The sequence below is a fragment of the Macaca thibetana genome, chromosome 6 (genome assembly GCF_024542745.1).
Source record: "Macaca thibetana thibetana isolate TM-01 chromosome 6, ASM2454274v1, whole genome shotgun sequence".
Classification (NCBI taxonomy): Eukaryota; Metazoa; Chordata; class Mammalia; order Primates; family Cercopithecidae; genus Macaca; species Macaca thibetana.
Window position 1 is genome coordinate 62,175,426 of NC_065583.1, and position 17,824 is coordinate 62,193,249.

A 17,824-nucleotide genomic window follows, 5' to 3' on the forward strand; every position below is an offset into this window, starting at 1 on the left:
TGCCTCATTTCCCTAATGGTGAGGCTGGAAGGTCCTGGTGTGCTCAACTCCAGGGCAGCAAACTGGGGGATGGCTGACTACAGAGGAAGGCAGAGGCCAGACCTGAATTAGTCAGTTTCATACCTGTCATTCTCTGTTCAAATATTTAAATCTGGAGGGAAAAAAAAAAAAAAAAGCTGTCATTCTTCTAAAATTAGTACTATGTATCATCAGTAGCAGACCTTTATTATTCATAATTTCCATGGCCCCTGTAAGAATAAATTAAAAACTGACTAAAATTCAGAAATAGAGAAGTCTCAAGTACTGGCAAAACCCAAAATGCAAAAGCAGAGGGAGGAAGTTACAGAATATGGCTTCAAAGAAAAAAAATGGTCTGTTTTTCATTTTCTCGTTTTCTACCATTATAAAATGAGGGGGACACTCTGAGAACAGAATAGATTCCTGGAGGTACCAGGACCTCAGGACAGGGAACAGGCCTGGGGTAGGGGAAACGGTCCGCTTGGCAACTCCGAGTCCTGAGTTGGGTGTGGGCTCTTCCAAACATGTGCCCCTGTTGAAATAAGGGCGCCCATCCCAGTTCAGTATCTACAAACCACCTGAGTTATCCTTAAGTCAGCCGCCATACTGGATTTATGATGTCAGCATTGTCAGTGACTCAAAGTCTAGATTTTCAACTAATGAACATTGGGCAGACTCTCCAATATCTCTGTTTCATGGCCTTCAATTCCTGGATCTATTTGTGGGACACCACTAATTGTTTCGGTTGTTATTTTTTGTTCTTGACTTGGTTGCTTGTCAATATTTTTCCACCCAGTGAAGACCTATAAAAACAACTTTGTTATTTCTCAAGATGGGTACACAGGTGTCCATTTTATATGCTGTGTTCATTTTATATGTTGTGTTCATTTTAATCCTAAACTTTAAAGTCATTCTGTACTTTCAAGAGCTCTTTCCACTGCCAAAAAAATAATAATAATAATTTTTTTAAAAAATCCCTACAGCTAGCTGCTGCCTGAATAAGCTTCTTTCTAGAACAAGACAGGAAAATGAGTCCCATAAGTATCCCAGGCGAGGGGTTCTCAATTTGCATCAAGCTTCACTGGTGATTCTGACTTACAGTCAGGTTCAGAGCTGTAAGTCCCAGATGAGCCCTCAAATACAGCACATTGGATAAGTTCAAAGTTTCATTTGGTGTATCACTTTTGTGGCTGCCCAGAAAATGATGTCCTCAAACTACCCCACCTGGGCAGAGCTTCCCTGACAGGGAGGTGATAAGCACCACAGGTACACAGGGCAGGGAATCCTTGCTTCTTTAGGAGGCTCCCTATTTACACAGGGTCTCTTACCCTGGCAAGTAATAGCAGCTGTTCCTTCAGGCACTATCAGTCATTCCAGGTCATAAAAGCGAAGGAGCAAAGTGGCTACGTGTGTGCAAACAGAGGTCATCACCGGATGTTGGGAAGGCCTGAGCTCATTCACCTCTTCCAGGTATACTTCATGAGTCACTAGCAGCCTAATTCTGCCTCAAGACAAAAGGAATTCCATCACTAAGTGAGGACTGCTCTGCCTTTCAAGTGTAGTGAAACAGAATTTAACCAAACACCTGCCATTTTCCAGAAAACAATCTCAACCCTTTAAAGACTGAAGAAGGAAAAATAAGAGAGTAGTTTCCTGACCACTGAGTGATGGAATGAGGTACTGCACTTACTTCCCAAAGATTTACGTGACCAAAGTTTGTTCTGTAACTTTCACTCTGTCACCAACACTGTCCATGCATTTTTTTCTCAGAAGACCGTGGCATTTCTTTTCGTGTCTGCATGGGTGTGAGGGTCTGAACACAGTCAGATGAGAGCTCAGGACAGGAAAGGATGAGTGTAGTTAGGCCTACATGACGCACACCACAATCTCCGTCTCCCCTATTTTTGTTGACAGTCATGTTGTAAAAACAAACAAACAAACAAACCTCATTTTGTTAAACAAATGATAAATAAGAGTAATAAATAAGAGTTGGGAATGAGGAAGTCTTGAGCTAAATGAATTTGGTTTGAAGCCAGGCTTAAAGAGGGTATTGACTGAGTGGGCTGTTGCTTACTTTTTGGCTCCTTTAAAATATCCAAGAGTCACTGTGTACCTTGCTGAGTACTGTGTTCCCAAAAGACCTTGCCCTGGTGCCTAATCCTGCAGATGCGGTCCCTGTCCTGGGCCTCCCGGAACTCACGCAACTTCCCCTGAAGACACGCCAGCCCGATTCCCTTTGCAACACCAAGGGCAGCTGTCTGTCTTAGATAATCTAGTTTCATTCACTACCTGTTTTAAACATGGGAGTTGTGAAAGGCCAACCCACTGCTCACAATTTAACTGTAATAGGTCTTTTGAAAGCTTCCCTCATGCAGTGAAGCTTAATGGGTACTATGGCTCTTCTTCGTTCTCAGGCACATAAAACTCGAATGCCCTGCTCTGGCTCACTTATCTTTGGCAGCAGTGGCAACATTTCCCTTATATAATCATGTGACCCTGCAGCTGGCAATCATTGAAGTTGTGCTACATTCACCCCATTCTCTGGGCTCCTCTGGCATCGTTAAAGGAAAAAAGAATTCATGCTAAAACCACATATAACACAAGTTACTACTTTCCCTCTCTACTCCACTGTGGCTCAGTACTAAGGCTTACTGGAATGAGACCTATTTGGTCAATCTAACCAAGTCCTCCACTTAATAGGTGCCTTCTGCACACTGACACAGCAGAGGAACATCTGCTGTAATCTGCACAACAATCCTACAACGTAAATACTATCCCCAGTTTTTACTCTGGTGAAGAAACCGGCTCAGAGAGCAAAGCAGACTGTCCAAAGCCACACAGCCAGCAGGGGCTGAGACAGGAGGTGCTGGTTCCAGCAAAGTCATTGGAACCAACTACTTCTTGACTAAAGTCATCTTTATTCCCGATGTTTAAGGAAACTACAAGTGGAATTTTGAACTTAATTTAATTATCTGTTATTAAAGAAACTAACCCAGAGGTGTTCACAAGTTAACCTGGAGTCTCATTCCTGTGACCACCTCCCCGCAACCCTTGTTTTTGTTTTTAGTGGAAAAGATCTGTACACCTAGCCCCCAGTCGTCTTGACAGAAACATCACCGTGTTGGTTTTTAATCCCCCTTGTCCTATACGGAAAAGAGCAAGCCTAGGAAAACAAGCTTTTTGGCACACACCCAGCTTTGCAGCCGGTTCTGAACCTCAGCTACCTTGGTTCTGAACCATAAACACTTGCTTCCAGAGATAAAGCAACTGCTCTCTAAAAGGATGGGCTGGGTATGATTTGATTATTGCTGAGCCTGTGACATTTTCAAACAATTCTCAGGTACCTTCTGTCTGATGTAAAACAAAATCCTATGGAATCAGGTTTGTTTCAGTAATACCACTGGTTATTTGAAACAGATGTTGGAAGAAATGTGCTTCTTTGAGTTTCTTATTGTTGAGAAAGACAGATATTTTGAATATCATTCTACTGTCCTGACTAAGGAAGTACCTTTACTTTCCTTGGTGAAACACAAGAGACTTCCAAACCCATTTTTGCCATTAGCAACTTACCTTTGGGGACTCCTTCTTATCAACAGGCATCTTTCCGCAAGTTACCTGCCTTCTCAAATCCCAAGGCTTTCATGTAAACATGAGAAGGGTGTGCTGTACCAGGCACAGAGCAGGAGCTCAGTAAATGCCTGCTGTGTAAATGAATGGTGCTCTCCTCCTGCAAGCTGGACTAAGGAGGTGGACACCTCCAAAGTTGAGGAACAGCAACCATAGGGTATAAGGCCACAGACCAGGTGGTTTCCAAGATGCCCCTTGGCTCTGCCATTCTAGAATTATCTACACTCCACTTGTAGCTCATTTCCTCCTCTTCAGGCCAAAATGTAGGCTAAAAATGAACTGACCTCCTTTACATTTTGCAACATGGTTCTCTGTCTCTGTTTTTGTTTTTTACCCTCTACAAATCACTCATTTTCAGCTACTGGGCAGCACAGCTGAAGTATAAAAACTTAGAAACTGCAGTTGGCTCAGACTCCAGGGCCATAGTCATCGAAACCAGACACAAGAGTATGGGAAGAAAATTCTTAGCCACAGGGAAACACAAAGATTGGGTGTTACGAGGGCCTTTTCAGTGTTTGTTGAGTTCTTGTTGTGTGCATTTGGTATTAAATGCAGGATGCGGGCAGTATGAGGAGGGGTGAGGTGATAAAAGTTAATCTGGCAGCACACAATTCCTTCCCTTAACTTCTGTATCAGAGCCAGAGATCCCGGAGAATGCCAAAGCAGGGGAAATTGTCCATTTTGTTATCCAGGTTGGCCCCTGTGCGTGTCGCCATTGCCAAAGTCAATGCCCCAGCACGGGGATTGTACTAATAGGCCCTATGCCATTCCCCTCTGTGAAAAAGCAGGTGGCCCTTATTTATCATCACTGTTTCTCCCCTGTCTCCTGGAGGTTATCTCATGTTCAGCCCCTTCAACTGCTATCAGGCATAAATGGAGGGCGTGGGGAATGGACCATTCTACATGATGTGGAACAAAGCTCAATTCTGAGAACGAATGAAATCTCCAGGGTGTTACTACCACATTGGGCTATCTCCTGCAGAAGAGGATTAACTGTATCAATTAAATATGAGACCTCTGCAGTGCCTGGCACTGCAGCAGACTCAACTTTAAAGACTACCTCTGTGAAGTTCTCCAAGCCATAAGTCACATAGAAATTCACTCCTCCTCCAACTCAGCATTTCCTAATTAGTACTGTTTGGATGCAATCATTCCTCTCCACACACCCTTTCCTCCATTTCAACAGAATGAGAATTGCAAAGAACTGGCCTCATAAAATACTCTGTTCCTGGCCTCTGCCGTGTGTTCACCCCCAGGTTTCTGCTATTCTGTTTAGGATCCCAGGACAGCCTGTCCTCACAACAGCTCAACACATACACAGCGACTCTTGTCTAGCAATGTAGTCTGAAATAGAAAATCAAGAGACAACAAACATGAGATTTCTCAACTCACACCAACTTTTCTTGGTGAGTTTAAACACACTGGAACAAAAGGCACACAGAGTAAAAGTTGCCCTTAAAGAAAATGTTTAAAAGGCCCATTTGTGCAGGATCACTGTGATTTTGGTAGAACCTTGTTTTATTCATTGATTTATTAATGATTCTTAAATCATCACATAATATAGATTAATATAATGGTTTATAAAGTCTACATATGTCAATCCAAAGAGCTTAACACAACACATTCAGTATCTAAGGGATTCCTATTTTACAGAGGAGTAGGTGCTAGTCTACTTCCCTAAACTTTATTTACTCAGATTACAAGTAAAAACTCAAAAGATGGGCAGTGAATGGGGGAGGCAATTAAATGTGTATGGAAGAGAAAAGGCATCCAAAAATCCACAAAAAAGCAAATTGTGTTATTAGCTAGAATATTAACAATTACTTGAGGGCCCCTGTAGTCCCAGTTACTCAGGAGGCTGAGGCAGGAGGATTGCTTGAGCCCAGGAGTTCAAGACCAGCTCGGGCAACATAGCGAGACCCTATCTCTAAAAACAACAACAACAATAGCTTGCTGACTTAACTCCTCATGACAGATCTAATTAGACGGTGGCAATAAATGTGTCTAAGTGTTTAATTAAATGTGATAATTATTTCTTTCCTTAAAGAGAGATGCAGTCATATGTTTACACTGCAAAGCATAATGTTTCCTTAGTGAAAACAGTGTGGAAACACTTCTGTGTAACACAGGATTCAAACCAGGATAAAAATATCGGCTGCGATAAGCAGCACTTAACAGTGATTTATTAACTCTTACCTTTCATGTGCCAATGCACAATGGCTTCTTAAAGCCTACCCTTTTTGGTTATTTCCTTTGGCCACACAGCTTTGTTATCCTTACCCTCAACGAATAGTTTCTACTTAGAATGTGATTTGAGCATCTCTTAAATGGATTATTATCAAGGAAGTAGGAGAATATTCTACTTTCATAGCAAGAAAGTAGCAAGAATAAACTGAAATGTAGAAGAACTCAGAGCAACTATTAAAATTAGATAGGACCCCAGCAACCAGGCAATCACTTTATAGATGAAGAAACCATTTGTATAATACTGCTGTTATGATAGCAAAGCTTCCAATTACTTTTTTAAATGCAGAAATATGTCCTGCACTGAGGGAGTACTGATCCCCACCTCCCCCTACAAAAATAATTATGTAGGGATAGAATTATCAGTCTTAAGCAATCCAAGGATTTTCTTGTTTCAACACTGGGCACTGAACTACTGTTTGATTCTTTCCATGATTCCTCTAGGGATACTGCTCTTTCTACATAGAGCTTCTGTGTTTTAGAAAATCTGTTGGTTTAGGAATACAGTGTCACTGAAGCAATAAACATATTCGAGGTGCCTAAGCCTGTTTGGGTCAGCCTGGTCTTGAACGTGCCTATCAGTCGCCCGGAGTCCGAGGAGCCTGGGCGCTCATCAGGTGTCTTTGAAGCAGGTGCTGAGGGCTCCAGTGCCACATGTGCAGTCATGTACACACACACACACACACACACACACACACACACACACACACATTCTTCCTCAAAGGAAGTCTCCATCGAATGATCTCAAAGCAGGGCTCTGGTCTCTGCCTGTTTTACAATGCAAGGTTGGATTACAATCTCAGGCCAGCATCTCAGTCTGCAATCTGGGGCACCCTGATAACCCGGGCAGTGCTTTCGCCAGCATGTGCGGTTACAGGAGGACGTGACAAATAGCGGGAGCCGAGTTACAAAGGGAGGGAAGGAATGAGGCTCAGAGCAGGAGGTAGTGAAGAGGTCGCCCTGAATAGGTAAGGGTTCCTGGCAAGGGGTCTTGGATCCTCAGTGCGGCACTGGAACTGAGTAAAATTACGGGGAGTTTCCGAGGCTGTGCGCTCCCGCACACACTCGTACGCACACCCACCTACACAAGTTGTTCAAACGCACCCACTCACACTCACTCACACTCGCTTCCGAAACTCTCTGAGCCGGGGGCGCGCCCCAAGAGCAGCCGGCAGCCCAGCGGCGGGAGAGGCGCGCGGGGGTGTGCGCGGGACTGGAGCGCCCAGGAGCCACTTACTCGGAGGACTGGCGCGGCGGCGCCGGGACGCTGAGGCACGAGCTGGGCTGTTTGGCGGCGCCGAGTTCTCTACTCGTTCGGTGGCTCGCGGGCTCCCGCGGACCTTAGCCAAGCGCGGGTTAGAGCTGGTGGGAGAAAAGGAGCCGGGGACCAGGGGCGGAACTTGCAGGAGGGTCCAGGGGTGTGGCGGGCAGGCCGGGGAGGAGCCGGGAGGTCGGGGGCGGAGCGTGCAGGGAAGGAGGAGCCCAGCGGCTGGGGCTGGGCGGAGTGGGAGAGGAGGAGCTAGGGGTCGGGACAGCAGGGGTCGGGACAGCAGGGGTCGGGACAGCAGGGGTTGGGAGTGGCCCAGGCGCAGGAGAGCGCGGAGAAGGGCTGGGCGGCGGCCTGGGAGCCGGACTGGGACCGCGAGGCCCAGACCGCTGGGGCGCTGGAGAACAGGACCCACTTGGGAGATATGCAGAGGATACGCTATTCCTGAGCCCCTCCGTTTCTTCCGTTGTAAAAATGAGACGCCAACCCTCGTAGTGTGTTGAGATGGTAAAATGGGGCCATACACATGTGCATTGTGCCTTGCACTTAAGAACGCGTGAATGTTAGTGTCTGCTGCCATCATTATTGACTATTACGATGATGATGATCCGTGAAAGCCCCTAAATTCCGCCTGCTCTTTTGCTGTTCATTTTCTGCTGGCGTGAAGTCTACCCGATGATAGCTGACGCACTCCTGATTCCTGGTTTACATTGGCGGGCAATGCAGGGCTTCCTCTTGGAGTTAAAGACTCATTGGCTCCTGGAAAGCCCTGGCTCTCTACCGCCCCCGCACGTACTTAGCTGTGACTGTCCTTGCCTGGGGAGCCGAAGGCTTGCCCTTCTCAGGGGCCACCCGAAACTGCCAGGACAGAGTAGAATCTGGATCTTCAGTCTGTTGAGGGGCCCTGGCCTGGGGTAGCCACTTTCAAGGGTGAGGGACCTTCTGGTGGGAGTACGATGTAAACATCAATTAAGCCCCTACTACATGGCAGCAGGGCACAGAGGGCTGGGAATATTAATAATACTGTAGCAGGACTAGCCACAGACAAAACCTCTCAGACACCAAGTTGGAAAAGGAAGGGATTTATTCAGCTGGGAGAATTGGCAAGCTACTGCCCTAAAATCCGAGCTCCCCGAGTGCACAATTTCTGTCCCTTTTAAGGGCTCACAACACTAAAGATTTTACATGAAAGGGTTGTGATTGATTTGAGCAAGCAGGGTGAACATCACAGGGGCTGCATGCACCAGTGGTCAGAGAAACAGAACAGGGCAGGGATTTCCACAATGTTCTTCTATACAATGTCTGGAATCTATGAATAACATCAGTTTCTAAGTTATGAGTTGATTTTTAACTACTGGGTTTAGGCCAGGCAGGCCCAGGCCTGGTTTCAGGTCTGGCACCCGCTGCCTGTCTTTAGTTTTACTTCCTTGTTTTTTCTTAAAACAGGTACTGAGTATAAAACAATGTAAAACAATATGAAAGGGTGTCTCTCTTTCCTCATTTCCCCCCTTTGAGACTCTCACTTTTTATTATTGGGAGGTTTCACTCTTATTTTTGCTACTTATGTCTTCTTGTGCAATAGATTGATAGTGATTCATGTAGTACACTTGTGCTGAAGCATTTTGGTGAACTAAGGTAGGAATGAAGCTTTTTTATCATTTGAAGAAGTACAGGTAGCAAACAGGGGAGCAGTAAGCAGGTTCTTATTACTATTGTAACTTCTATTGTAAGAGTTTTAAATCCTTCTAGCGCTGGGAACTAATTTTTAAGCATGGCTTCAGGGTCGAATTTGTGCTACACTTGTACAGGCACATGTGTCAGTTTTGTCATATTTTTAACTGTGTCTTTAACTACTTGCCTTTGATTATCTATGTGTAGACTGTAATTAGTAAGGTTAAATTTCTTATAGACCTCTCTTTCAGCTGCTAGCAAGTAGTTGAGAGCCAATCTATTTTGATAGATAGCATTTCTTACTTGAGTTTCTTGCTGGGCCAGAATAGTCAAGGCTTGACCAGTTTTATTAGTGATGATTTTTAAAATAGCTTGCAACCATATGATTCAGTTGAGCATGTAAATGGGGGTCCAGTATTCCCATGAGCTGTCTTGTATCTAAGTGGCAGGCCTATAGTATTGTATAATTTTTAGGAGGTCATTTATCATCTTTTTAATTACCTATAGCTATGCTTCATTTTCTGCGGGAAGCATAGACAGGGAAGCCCAGGAGTTCGCCTCATTTTATGGGCAGTAGGAAGAAAGATGGTTTAATAGTGCCAATAACACAACCACCTGTCCACTGGTCAGGCAGCTTAGCATAGGCTTTATGTCTACATATCCAGTAAAACCCGGTGGGGGCAGTCCAGTCCTGGTGGAATTCTGGGTGGGTCCAGACAGTCTGCAACTTTGGAAATTTACTGAATGAATCTCTTTCTGTGTAATTGGAACTCCACCATGTAACTGGTTTTTTTTTCAGTACCATTACACAATGTTTGCCCCCAGACAACTAAGTCATCCTACAGAATGAGTGAATTTTTTTCTTTTTCTTAGCCATGCAGTATTATCCAATAATTAAGACTTTTAGAACCTAGAGATGATCAGGGTGATTCTTTTGGACCAGGAATTCATCAGAAACTGGGTCTGTAGGCACTAATTATCGGGCTTCTTATGGCCATTGGTCTCCTATTACAGTTTTTTGACAAACATAACATGAAGTGACATTTAGAGACTGGGCTACATGCTCGGCTAATTGCAAAAACAAATTTCTGGTTTTTCCTGGAGTCTCTGGTACTGGCACATTTAGTTTATCGGAGAAAGTCTGAAATACTTGTTCCGGAAAGACTTTACAAACCTCCTCTTTTACTGAGATACTTACTTTAGGACCTAGTTCTTTTCTATTGATGCCCAGAGATACATGTTCTCCTTTTTTTTTTTTTTTTTTTTTTACCTTGGGTTTAAGGGATTTGTAACTATTGATTTGAATGGGGTTGCAGCTTCCACTCATACAGGAGGGACTGCCTTCTCCTTTTTGGAGCTAAATAGGATCTTTTTTATCCTTTTTTTAAGTAGTCTAGATGACACAAGACCAGTAATTACACACGTTTGCACATGTGCTTAATTCATGGCAGATATACTTATTTCCTGCCGTGTAACCTTTTTTTTTTTTTTAATTTAAAGAACTGCAGCTTATTCTATGCCGATTGCTATTGATAGTGGCACAAGCATTAAATTTTAGGGTTATATGCTTGGAGACCCCTCTTTCTTCTGTCCTAGCTATTACTTTACTTGTGTCGCCTAGAAAAGGACCAGTTCTTAATTTTGTTTTTAAAACTGTTATCATGGGAGGCTTAAAATGGGTCATAACACACATCAGATTGGTTATTTCCTGGGCTACATACCTTGGATAGAATAGCATTTTACAAACAAGTTTCTTTTAGAGTCCTGGTACACTTTTAATAACCATAAAATAATAGTACTGTAGCAATCTTTTGTCCTACCTCAGTGACTTGATGTATATACTGGGAACAGCCCTCAGTCTGAGGAAGGTCAGTTGAAGTCCTTACTGTGAAGACTTACTGTGTAAGTCCAAATTTTAAGGAAAATGAGTCCCGCGATGAGTTTCCTCATGCTTCGGCCGTGCGTGGACCAGTCAGCTTCCGGGTGTGACTGCAGCAGGGCTTGTCATCTTCTTCAGAGTGACTTTGCAGGAGCTGGTGAAGCTGCTCTGATCCACGTACAGCTCCCAGCCTACTGATGTTTAAGGATGGTCTCGGAGGTTGGGCTCACTAGAATAAACTGAGCCCAAGACTTCTACACAGTTATGTTTAACTGGGCTCTCTGATACCAGGAGCAAGGTGGTGGGGTTTAGGGTGTTGCAAATTTCAGTGGTTATGCGGGGATTTTCACAGAGCAAGCTTTGGTATCTAATTAGTCTAGCATTCATTAGCTAATGGTGTCCTTTGGTATTTATTAAAATTACCACAGCATGGGGGGACTTTATGTTTAGTTTTTACCTAAGAGTTAGCTTATCTGCTTCTTGTGCTAACAGGGCCGTTGCTGCCAGGGTCCTTGGACATGGGGGCCAGCCTTTGGAAACCCCATCTGGTTGTTTTGAGAGATAGGCCACTGGCCTTGGCCAGGGCCCTACAGTCTGGGTTAAAACTCCAACTGCCATTTTTTTTTTTCTTTTTGACACATAGAGTGTAAAAAGTTTTGTCAGGTCAGGTAGCCTCAGGGCTGGGCCCGATGTGAGTTTTTCTTTTTAACTCTTGAAAAGCTCATTGCTGTTGGTTGTAATAGATGTAGTTTATCTAATCTACATTTTTATTGACTGTCATCTACCAAAATATTGACTTAAATCCTGTAACTATTTGATTTCAAGCTTTAAATTGATCTGGTATTCCTTGCGGGGCTCCAATTGCATCTAAATAGACGTGAGAGTTGAAAGACCTATAAGGGGCTTTTCTCGCTTTACAATGTCTTATTATTATTATTATTTCCTCTGCTTGATGAAATGCCAGGGTGAAAGGGATAGCCAAATGGACAAAAGCACAAGGCCCACTCTAGTTATTCAACAGAGTGCCCAGTAAAGGTCCACTACAATACCACTACACATCCACTCGGGGATGAACAAGCACTGACTGATTGATAAGCTCTTGAAAATTCTTAAGCTCACTGCATCCCTTCAGGTCTCCAAGGAATGCTAAGTTTCCTCCCTGCTGTGAGAGACACGAAGTGAACTTAGTGTTGGGAGATGGAAGCTGGATGTCCCTTGGGGGCTGACCCGCAGGGACTTCGGGATATAGCAGAGAGAGCTTGGCATGACTTATTACTCCAGGCTGTAGAATCCTGGAACAGAGCTACCATGCAGCCCATGCCTGGTCGACTGGAGGACCACCTTAGTGGAAGGGGGACAGTCAGGGCCTCTGGCTTGCCATGTGCACAAGCATAACAATTGCTTTTGTTTAACGTGCAGATGGAATTTTTGATCCATTTCAACCAGGCATTTGCATCTTGGTATGTTGTGTTAATTGGCAAAGTTTAAGTCTTTAACTTCTATGATCCTCTAGTAAAATGAATGTTTTCTTTAGATCTCTTTTTAGTAGTTTTTAGACCAAAGAAAGTTAAACACTATTTTATATTTAATAATGCTTCCTGTATGATTTTTATACCAGATAAGCTAAATTTTACCTTTATATTAGTGTGTTATTAATGTTGAACTTGATTTTAATAAAACCTTGTAGATATATTTCTCCAATTTTTTATGTTTGACCATAAGGTAAGATTTTATAGACTCTTTTTAACTTTTTATAATTTTTGTTAAAGAGCAGGTTGATGCTTTAAGAAAAACCTGTTGCATTTTTACTTTAATGTCCAGTTCACAGAAAAACTGGATGATATCTTTTTAACTTTAGCTAATATGTTTACACACAGAATTTTCTTTACAATTAACATTTTAAAACTTGCTTAAACTTTTAAAACAATAATTTTGTTAACCTTTTAAGGTAGGTAAAAATCCACATTATTTATGCCTCCTTATAATCTTTTTACCAAAGGTATATTTTACTTTTCTTATACAGCTTGCACATAAACTGTTTTTTCAATAGTACTCAGGAGGCCTAATTACTTTTCAATTATACAACATTTTTTGCATAAAAATTTTTTTATAACTTTTTTCTTTTACAACTTTTGCAGACAATTTTTCGACATGTTTCAACTTTCTGACTTATTACAAACATGTTTTTAAACAACCAGTTAATGTATTTCAAGATAAGAATTTACCATGTAACATTCTTTTTATATAAATTCTGCCTCCCCCCTTTTTTCCCTTTCTTGAAATTTTTTAACATTGTTCCTAGTTGGGGGGGCTTATTTGTGCCTGACCCATGCTTCTTCGAGACAAAACACCACACTCATACCACACGCACACCACAAAACAAAACAAAAAAACAGGTAGAAAAGGGCACACACACACTTCTGCAGTTTACACCAAACCAAAATCAAAACCAAATCAGAGTATCCAGAAATCCAAGCCAGGTCAAAACCAAAACCAAAGTATCAAGCAATCCAAGTCAAGTCAAAAACAAAAACCAAAGTGCCGGTATAGGCACACCATGGGTGATCAGGCCATGCTTCTACTCAAATGGAGTAGGCAAGTTCCCAAGACCAGTCCACCAAGTGCCAGTAAAGGCACGCCATGGGTGATCAGGCCATCCTTCTACTCAAATGGAGTAGGCAAGTTCCCAAGACCAGTCCTGTCAAGCAATTCAAACCAAGTCAAAACCAAAACCAATAACCAAGTGCCAATAAAGGCACGCCGTAGGTGATCAGGCCACGCTTCCACTCAAATGGAGTGGGCAAGTTCCAAAGACCAGTCCTGCCAAGTTTCAGATGTCTGGACTCCAAGTGCCAGTTCTTTCACGGTGTTCAGCCACTGTGTTAATCCTCCATGGGGGCCTGCTACACGCTTCTCTGGCGAGGCGGGAGCGCTCTTTGGATCGCGCCACTCAGGCTGGCCAGAGTCCCCGGCAGGGATGCTCCACAGGGCAGGCCTAAGCATCCTAAGGGGCTGCCTCGGCTGTCCGTCTGTCAGTCTCTTCGCTTCCCGGTCAGGGAACCAAGAAATGTAGCAGGACAAGCCGCAGACAAAACCTCTCAGACAATGAGTTGTAGAAAGAAGGGCTTTATTCAGCTGGGACCATCGGCAAGCTACTGCCTTAAAATCCGAACTCCGCGAGTGCACAATTTCTGTCCCTTTTAAGGGCTCACAACACTAAAGATTTTACATGAAAGGGTGGTGATTGATCTGAGTAAGCAGGGGGTACATGATGGGGCTGCATGCTCCGGTGGTCAGAGAGAAACAGAACAGGGCAGGGAGTTTCACAATGTTCTTCTATACAATGTCTGGAATCTATGAATAACATCGGTTTCTAAGTTATGAGTTGATTTTTAACTACTGAGTTTAGGCCAAGCAGGCCCAGGCCTGGTTTCAGGCCTGGCGCCGGGCTGCCTGTCTTTGGTTTTACTTCCTTGTTTTTTCTTACAACAGGTACTGAGTATAAAACAATATAAAACAATATGAGAGGGTCTCTCTCTTTCCTCAATACTAGTAAAACTTAATATGTGTAGGTCACCGTTCTACTCCTCACAACAATCTGTGATATAGATCCTGTTGCTATCGCTGGTTTACAAAGGGAAAGGGAGACATCGTGAAGTAAATAGCCTTCCCAAAGAAAGTTACACGTTTGGGAAATGGCCGAGTTTGGCTTGGAGAGAGGAAAGTAAACTCTTGATAGGTGAAATAGACAAAATCACAACACATTTGGGTTTAATGCAAAAGATAGAAACATACACAAGGTACGGAGATTTTTAAAAGAGGACTTTGTCCTGTGGTTGTAACTTTGGGGAAGGGCGTCAGGGAGATCTTCCTGGAGTAGGTGATATCTGAGCTGGGTTTGGAAGAAGAAATGGGAGCTTCAAAGGCAGCTATAAGTGAAGAAGAATCACAGAAAACTTTTTCAAGCCCGAATAAGGATGGAGGAGAAGTGGAATGGTGGCCGGAATGAAGCTAAAACAGTAAAACAGGATGAAACTCAAGGGCTGTTTTCCTATAGAAACTGAACAACATGAATTTGACCTTTGATAGGTAGGAAGCCAGAAGGGTTTTAAGCACAGGAGATATGTCAGGTGTGGTTCTAGAAAGTTTAATCTGGAAACATAGAAGATCCCAGAACCAAGAAACTTGCTTAGGAAATATTGAAATATGTCAGGGTGAGATACTTCAGTAGGCAGAATTAGTAGAGTTACAGAAAGAGGTCCACTTCTTAATCCCTGGAATCTGTAAATACGTTACCTTACATGCAAAAGAATTATTGCAGGTATTACCTTCTCATTCGGTCATGAAAAAAAAAAAAAATAAAGAAATTTTGCCGGTGTGATTAAGATTGATGCCATTGAGATGGGGGATCATCCTGGATTATTTCAGTGAGCCCAATCTAATCACATGAATCCCCTAAAATGAAAGAAGGGTGGGTCAAAGAGATTCAAAGCATGAGAGGGACTCAACCTGAACCATGAACCAAGGACTGTGGATAGCCTCCAGGAACTGGGAAAAGACCTTGGCTGACAGCCAACAAAAAAACTGACTTTCTTTATCTGTCTAGACTTGCATTTCTTCCACAGTCCTACAACAGCAGAAACCGAATTCTGCCAATAACCCAAATAAGCAAGGAAATGGATCCTCCTTTAGAGTCTTCAGAAAGTAATTGAGCTCTACTGATACCTTAATTTTATCCTGGTGAGACTAATACTAATTTATGGCCTACATTTTAAACTCCTAAATTTATGATCATTTGCTATGGCAAAAGTAGAAAACTAACACAGATGCTGAGGGCCTAAACTATGTGGATGGAAAGGAGAATATGCATTCAAGACTTATCAAAGCTTGGAGATTGAGGGGATGGAGGGAGTGAAGGAAGGTGAGTCATGGAGGTAGATTTAAAGGGTTTCAGGACTGGCAGGGTCAGTCATTGGTGATGTCATTCAGTGGAAAGAAGGACAAAGATAGGTACTTTCTAAATACCTCTGGATTCTGCAGTAGTGCAACTAAACTAGGATTTAAAGGATTAAAAGGGTTTGTAGACACCTCTCCTCTCCCATCCCCAAATAATCAGAAACTATCTCTGAATGCCCATGGATAGTGATATTTGTTACCACCAACTGAGAGTTCTAATACTGGATCTGCCCTGTGTAAGCTGGATGACTCTGGACAAAGCACAAAACCTTAATGAGACTTAGCTTCTACTGTGTGAGATAGAAGGAGAAGTTCCATCTGCAGGATTCCTGTGACAGTCACCCAGGATATCATGGTGTTTGAAACCTCAACCCCAGTAACTTTCACCATTGCTTGATTTTAGTCTCCCTTGTCCCTGGCTGCACCCTGTAGCAGCACCCTCAGATCCACCTCTACCTTTCTTATCTGTATCTCTGACATTCTATACCCCAACTACAACTTCCCACCCTTGATCCACACTCTTCTTTTATCTGATCTAGATTTGCATTTCTTCCACTCAGCCTCTTTTCCTATCCAGCCTAACTCCAAGAGTCAACACATCAGTCACTCCCTTGCTAGTCCTCCCTATTCCTTTATCCCATTGTCCTTTCCCTGTACCCACCTGGCAAATCTTTTTAGCCATCCACATTTTTCATATGGACTACTTAACAAACAAAAAGTGTGAAACTGGGAACCACTACAGATTTATGACCTTGAGTCTCCACTAAGCCATCCTGCAGCCTGCATATCCTCCAGCATCATGGATGGGAAGGAGAAGGGGTTTAATCTTTTTACCATGTCCTCAAGACACTTTTCCCACTCTCTTAATATATGATTTCACTTCCTAGTTCATGGGAAATTTAGAGATCATCAATAGAGAATTTTCTTGACATCATGCCCCAGCCACCCAAAATGCTATCTGCATTCACATTCATCTTGACTTCCTTTCTTCTTGTCTCAATGGATCAGAGCAAACTCATTCACCAGTTCTCTGGGTCCTCCACAATCACTTTCTTTTATCTACAGAGGCCGTATTCCATTAACTATTCATTCCCTTTTATCCTCAATCTTTCATTTCTATACTTCCCCTGCAAAATATAAAAATGCTAAAATTTAAAAAAAAAATACAAAATTTAAAGTTCTACATGGAGGTCCCACTCTCTGTTGGCATGACCCACTTTCTAGAACCATGTAAACCTAAGAGACCAGAGACTCTAATGGTAGAAACAATGCAGAGTGACCACTGTCTCAGTGTTTACTTTTGGAGAGGAATGGAGAGTGGGGAACCCCTGAAATCTTAGGCAACTTGCATCCTATCAGTGGGCTCACCGCCCAATGTGTTTAGAAAACAATTCTATGACACCGGCTTTTGAAAAAAGAGAAAGCTTTATTGCAAGTTGACTGGCAAGGTGATAGGGTGCAATGCTCAAATCTGTCTCCCCAGGCTGGGGTCTGGAGGCAGGGTTTATAGGCAGAGGATAACTGTGAGAGAGACAGAACAATGCAAGGAGGCATGATCTGATTGGGTCATGCAAAGAGGTGATGCTGGGTCCTTGGCCCTTAAATCCACACTGCAGCAAAACACAGTACCCCTCACTTCTTAATTCCATCCCCATTCCTCATTCTGAGTACTTAGATTCTGCTGTGGTTGGCTCCAGGGTCGTGAATTGGGAATACTTAGTTTATCTGGGCATGCTCAGGTTACTTGACTTGCAACCCTGGGGTCCTTTGCACTGAAAATCAATTCATCATTTTGTTACTAACGAAATTGAATAGGGCCTTTTTCCCTCTCCGCCTTATTTCATATTGTGGTGATGTTTAGAAATTAGTGAGATAACTAACTTTGCTGTCTTATTTGGGCCAATAGATACTTGGGTCATTTCCTTTTCAAGCTAGCTCTTGCATGTTTCCAATTTGGGGCCAATAAAACACATTGGAATCTAGAAGCTCCTAATAACTAGTCCATTACTCAATGGCTAAATATATTCTAAAATAATTGTAGCTACATCTAAATTGATGAATCCTCTCAGACCCAAAAACCCCCAAACTCCGTAAATCACATCAAGTAGAGATAGCTGTTACTGTAGCTGCATGCCAAAAATACTTCTGTGCATGCCTTCTAT

The 17,824-nt window shown here is 43.0% G+C and overlaps 1 protein-coding gene across 1 annotated transcript in view; it reads right to left on the minus strand.

Annotated features, from left to right (window-relative positions):
- Positions 1-7,336, minus strand: part of TNFAIP8 (TNF alpha induced protein 8) — a 124,000-nt gene extending 116,664 nt beyond the window's left edge. Inside the window, exon 1 of the mRNA XM_050794429.1 lies at positions 7,127-7,336. Within this exon, the coding sequence (XP_050650386.1) occupies position 7,127 (1 nt within the window). The 5' untranslated portion in view covers positions 7,128-7,336. The remainder of the gene's footprint in view (positions 1-7,126) is intronic.
- Positions 7,337-17,824: the final 10,488 nt, after the last annotated feature.